The sequence below is a fragment of the Marmota marmota genome, unplaced genomic scaffold (assembly GCF_001458135.2).
Source record: "Marmota marmota marmota unplaced genomic scaffold, marMar, whole genome shotgun sequence".
NCBI classification, from domain to species: domain Eukaryota; kingdom Metazoa; phylum Chordata; class Mammalia; order Rodentia; family Sciuridae; genus Marmota; species Marmota marmota.
Genome location: NW_026000241.1, coordinates 8,685,670 through 8,691,183, shown reverse-complemented (window position 1 = coordinate 8,691,183; position 5,514 = coordinate 8,685,670). Strand labels below are relative to the sequence as shown.

General features: G+C 33.4%; 1 protein-coding gene across 4 annotated transcripts in view; it reads right to left on the bottom strand.

The window, feature by feature from the left end:
* The window catches only part of Setd2 (SET domain containing 2, histone lysine methyltransferase), a 106,507-nt gene that overhangs the window by 20,197 nt on the left and 80,796 nt on the right, over positions 1–5,514 (bottom strand). For all 4 annotated transcript variants that reach the window (XR_007344350.1, XM_048795195.1, XM_048795196.1 and 1 more), the window contains exon 17: positions 2,869–3,008. Coding sequence is in view for 3 of the 4 variants with exons in the window: in XM_048795195.1 (XP_048651152.1) it covers positions 2,869–3,008 (140 nt within the window). In the remaining variant the exon portion in view is untranslated. The remainder of the gene's footprint in view (positions 1–2,868; positions 3,009–5,514) is intronic.

Here is a 5,514-nt window from a genome sequence, read left to right as displayed (position 1 = left end):
CATTTTTATTTATTTATTTATTTTTAGTTGTAGGTGGACACAATACCTTTTTTTATTTGTATGTGGTGCTGAGGATTGAACCCAGTGCCTTCCACATGTGAGGTGAGCACTCTACCACTCAGCTACAGGCCCAGCCCCCTTTTTCAATTTTTAAAGAATGATAGTATGCTAAAAGCTTTCTTTGGTTTTGAAAAACAAAGTTCTAGTTAAATTTGCAAGCAATGACTTTTAAAACCATTAAGTGAGAACATAATGAAGGCTCATTTTATAAAGATATTTTAATGGGAGTAATGAACACTTTTCTAAGCAGTAAGCACAAAGGGAAAACATGCAACCAAATGAAACATTTAAACTTCTTTATAAGACATTACAAACAAAAACATTTGTAATATTCTTAATTAAGAGAAAAAACAATGTGGACAGAAAACGAGCAAATGTCCCAAACAACTCATAAAAGATGCAAATTGCCAATAATCTAATGAAGATGATCCCATTTCAATAATAGAGTTGAAAATAAAATTATTTCTCACTTATTAAAGTTACAAAATGAAGAGGTGTCATAAGGAAGATGGCACTTTTGTACTTTTTTTGTGGGAGTCTAAATTTGTGCAAATTGCTTCTAAAAATGGTAAACGGACAAAATTCCTCAATGTAAAATGTGCACCTAATTTGCCTAATAATCCCACTTTTAAAAATCTACTCAGAGGGATGGAACTGGGGCTCATGGTAGAGCACCTGCCTCGCACACATGAGGCCCTGGGTTCGATCCTCAGCATCACATAAAAATAAATAAATAAATAAAAATATTGTGTTCGTCTACAACTAAAATATTTAAAAAAAAAAAAAAAAGAAGAAGAAGAAGAAGAAGAAGAACCACCACCTACTCAGGGCTGGTCAGTTCAATGGAAGGGTGCTTCCCTATCATGTGTGAGAACTGGAAAAAAAAAATCTATGAGAAGTAGTAGTAAGATTAGTGTTCGTAAGGATGTCCAACGCTAGAGTAACATAAAAAATGTGAAGATCTACCAATCAGAGTGGGTTAAATAAAATTTGGTATAGTTATATATAAAATCAAGCAGGAGTTAGCAAACTTTTTTGTTGTTTTTTTTTTTTAATAAATAAAATATCAGAGTGACAAAGTATCTTTGATGTTCTGGGCCATAAGGTGTCTGTCACAACTACTCAATTCTGCAACTATAATGTGAATGCAGCCATAGATAATTCCTAAGCAAAGGAATGTGGCTGTGTTGTAGAAATAAATAAAATAAAGGTCTATCAATACTAAAAAAAATTAAAGGAAAAAAAAACCACTGGGCAAGATTTGCAGACACTGCAACAAAGTATAACAAAGCATAAATGTAATTCTTTTTGGGGGTTGGGTGGGAGAGAGTTATTTATACTTATTTGGTGCTGAGGATCAAACCCAGTGCCTCACATGTACAAGGCAAGCGCTCCACCACTGAGCCACAACCCTAGCTCTAATGAAGTTCTTTTTGAACTTTTTGTTTTGAGACAAGAGTCTCACTAAGTTGTCCAAGCTGACCTCAAACTTGTGATTCTCCTGCTTCAGCCACCAGAATCACTGAGATAACAGGTACGTATCACCATGTCTAGTTAATAACATATCTATATATTAGTTGATAAAAAGTTCTGGAAAATGGATTAGTAAATACAGGCTTGAGGCACTGGGTTTGATCCTCAGCACCATATAAAATAAAATAAAGACATTGTGTCCACCTATAACTAAAAAAAAATATTTAAAAAAATAGATTAGTAAATAAAGCAGACTATAAAACATGCATCATAACAATTATCATAAGATTATATATCAATAAAAAAAGCTCAGAGACCTACATAAAGATATATACCTAAAGAGATTGGGGGGGTGGGGCTGCTGGGAATAGAACCCAAGGCTTCAGAAATGCTAGGTACACCCTCTACCAAGAAGCTACACCCAAGCCCTGTTCAAAGATATTTAAAGGGGTTATCTCTGGGTAGTAGTCTAATACTTTAGTTCCTTCTTAATACTCTGTATCTGTTTAAATAAGCCTAATGAATTTGGATATATATATATATATATGAATATATATGAGTTGTCAAACTATGGCCCATGGATCAAAGCTATTCTACCACTCTACCACCTGTTTCTACAAAGTTTACTGAAACACAGTCATAACCATATACATATATTGTCTATAACTGCTTATTCAACATCAGCAGAATTGAGTAATTATGACAGTAATAAAGACTGGGCATGGTGGCATATGCCTATAATCCAGTGACTCAGGAGGCTGAAGTAGAAAGATCACAAATTCAAGGTCCTAAGCAACTTAGTGAGACCCTGTCTCAAAATCAAAAATAACAAAGGGGCTAAGAATGTGGCTCAGTGGTTAAAAATTCCTGGATTCAATCCCTGGTAACCAAAAAGAATTACTTGGACAGTAAAGCTTAAATATCTTCTGGCCTTTACAGAGAGGTTTTGCTCATGATCCCTGATAGGTATAATTTTAGATGAAGTCACTACCATTTTTAAAAACCCCTTAGTTTTCTCCAAAAGAGTCTTACAGATTAAAAGTGTATCAAGGGCTGGGGTTGTGGCTCAGTGATAGAGCGCTTGCCTAGCACCTTCAAGGCCCTGGGTTCGATCCTCAGTACCACATAAAAATAAACAAAACTATTGAAAAAAAAGAAAAAGTGTATCAAAAACAAAGGCTAAAATCTAAGGTCTGACATACATTTTAAAACATGATTCTATTAATTCACTAGCCTTCCAGCACAATGGGCAGCCAATAATAAAACTCCCTTATTGTGACAGCTTCATCGAATAAGAATGAGCAGATTTGGGGATACCCATATAACCTCTCTTACCTTGTGATCACATGGTAGTAATAAATTTTCCCTTCTGGATCTCGGGCCGTCTTCCAGTTGGGAGGTAAGACAATGGTTTTTGGTTTGGGAGGAGATGGGGGTGGCAGATCCAGCAGATTATTTGTCACAACCATTTCAGGCTAAAAACACACACAAGTTTTTGATCAGTGACATCACTTTCAATTTGGCTCAATCATATAAAATAGTCCACTTAAGTAATATTTAAAGATGTATATATAGTTCCTCTTTAAAAAAAAAAAAGGGCAAAAGAAAGGTGCAATCAGGGAAATGGATAAAGATACTACATATTAAGAGCTTCAGGAAAAAAAGAAAAAAAAAAAAAAAAAGAGCTTCAGGTATTTATCAGAACTGGCAGTGGTTCCAAGTTCACTACGTCTAAGATATCACATTAAAAAATATTTAGCAGCTTATCATCTAGAACAGTATTTTCCAACTTAAAAAAAAAAACAGTATTAAACAGCATATAACTTCAGCATACTAATTAGCTGAATAGGATTTTAGATAGACTTCCATATTCAAAACTGATAAGCTGAATAGGCTTTTAGATAGACCTTCATCTTCAAAACAAAAACAGTCTGAAAAGCAAATATTTATCCATTATGTTTTTTCTGTAGGTCTGAAATTTTATAACTATATTTTCAAAATATTTTTTAAATCTTTTTTTATTTTTAAATATTTATTTTTTAGTTGTAGTTGGACAATACTCCTATTTTATTTATTTATTTTTATGTGGGGCTGAGGATCAAACCTAGGGCCTTACCTGTACTAGGCGAGTGTTCTACCACTGAGCCACAACCCCAGCCCCCTGTTTTTAAAATCTTAATGCTGTATTTTGAAAAACATAAAAACATTATAATCACTGTAATGGAACTGAAGTGTTTCCCAAAAATTCATATGTTGAAACCCTAACCCCACTCAGACTGTATTTGGAATATGTGCAAAACAAGGATGTTCAAAGATCTACGTTTCCTTCAAAGTGACACATTTTATTTGAGTATGAGGTCTCTGGTTCCATCTTTAACTGCTGGAACAAAGATAAAGCTGAAAAAAATTATTATTCATTAATTGGCTTACATGAAAGAAACAACGAAGTATATATAATTCATGTGGTGTTTATATTAGTCTTCTGGGGCTACTATAGCAAAATACCACAAACTGAGTAGCATAAACAACAGAGACTAATTTTCTCCCAGTTCTGGAGACTGGAAGTCCAGGATCAAGATCTCTCTGATTGGCTTGTACATGGCTGCCTTTTTGCAGTGTCCTCACATATTTTTTTTCTAGAAGCATCCTCTGTTTTAACTTCCTCTTCTTATATGAACACCCAGTCCTACTGTATTATAGGTCCCTACCCTTATGACCTTATTGAACCTTAAATAACTCTTCATTAAAGGCCTTATCTCCAAATACAGTCAACAATGAATTATAGGGAAACACTTTAGTCCATTACAGTGATTATAAGGTTTTTATGTTTTTCAAAATACAGCATTAAGATCTTAAAAGCATAGTTAAAAATTTCAGACCCGAAAAAAAGTACAGAAAAAAAAAACAATGCATAAATATTAACATGCTATCACATTTGCTTTTCAATATTTTGTTTTTGTTTTGAAGATAGAGGTCTATCTAAAAGTCCATTCAGGTAAACAGCGGGGTATAATATTTAGTACTGTTTTTTTTTTTTTAAGTTGAAAACAGTGCCACTTAAGAATTTTCAAATCATTTAGTACTTACTAAATTACTAATTCTTCTTCCACTTGAAAACAATTCTTTTCCTCACCCAGTTCTAAAACATTTTATCTGTACCTTCCATAACACTAAACTCTTGACTACTTTTAACCTTATTCATTATGACTATCATCTTTATTTGGAATGTCAGCTTATAAGAACAGAAATGAAATTTTCATATTTAAAATGCTTAGAAGGGCCCAATTCAGAGAAAGTACTCAAATACCTCCTGTAAGTACTCTCTGCATTACTCTCCAATTGCTTCACATACAATTATTTTTATTCCATCTCTGCTAACTATGGTTTAAAGTCACCATTATTTGCCAGATTGCTGAAAGAAACTTCCCCAGAACTATCAAGTGTTCTAAATTTGCTAATTTGATCATGTTACTCTTCTGTTTAGTCTTTCAATTGCTTCCCATGCCAACCTCTTATTTCCCATTTTATCCCCAAACAATAATACTTCAAGATTTCACCAAAATTGTTGATATATATTGTAAACTATCAAAAGGTTCTTTAATTATACAACATATACGGTGAAACATGCCACACAATTCTAAACCCCAGCCTAGTTCATAGTGCCTCCATGGATTATTATCATATTCTAGTACTCAGTAAATGCCAATAGGTAGACAGTCTAGAAAAAATTCATCAAGGATTAAAAATACAACATGAGTCATGGTAAATAACAAAAAGAATCCTAGGAGATTATATATATGTATATGTATGTGTGTGTGTGTGTATCAAAACAAACAAATTTCACAGAATTTTTTTAAAAGTTTTTTTTGACAGAATGGTTGAGTGCATACTCTTAGGAAAATCAAGTGAAATTGGTGACTACATAAAATAAAATACAAAGAATAAAGTGAAAACAGAGGGCAGGGGGAGCAGGAGGAGGGG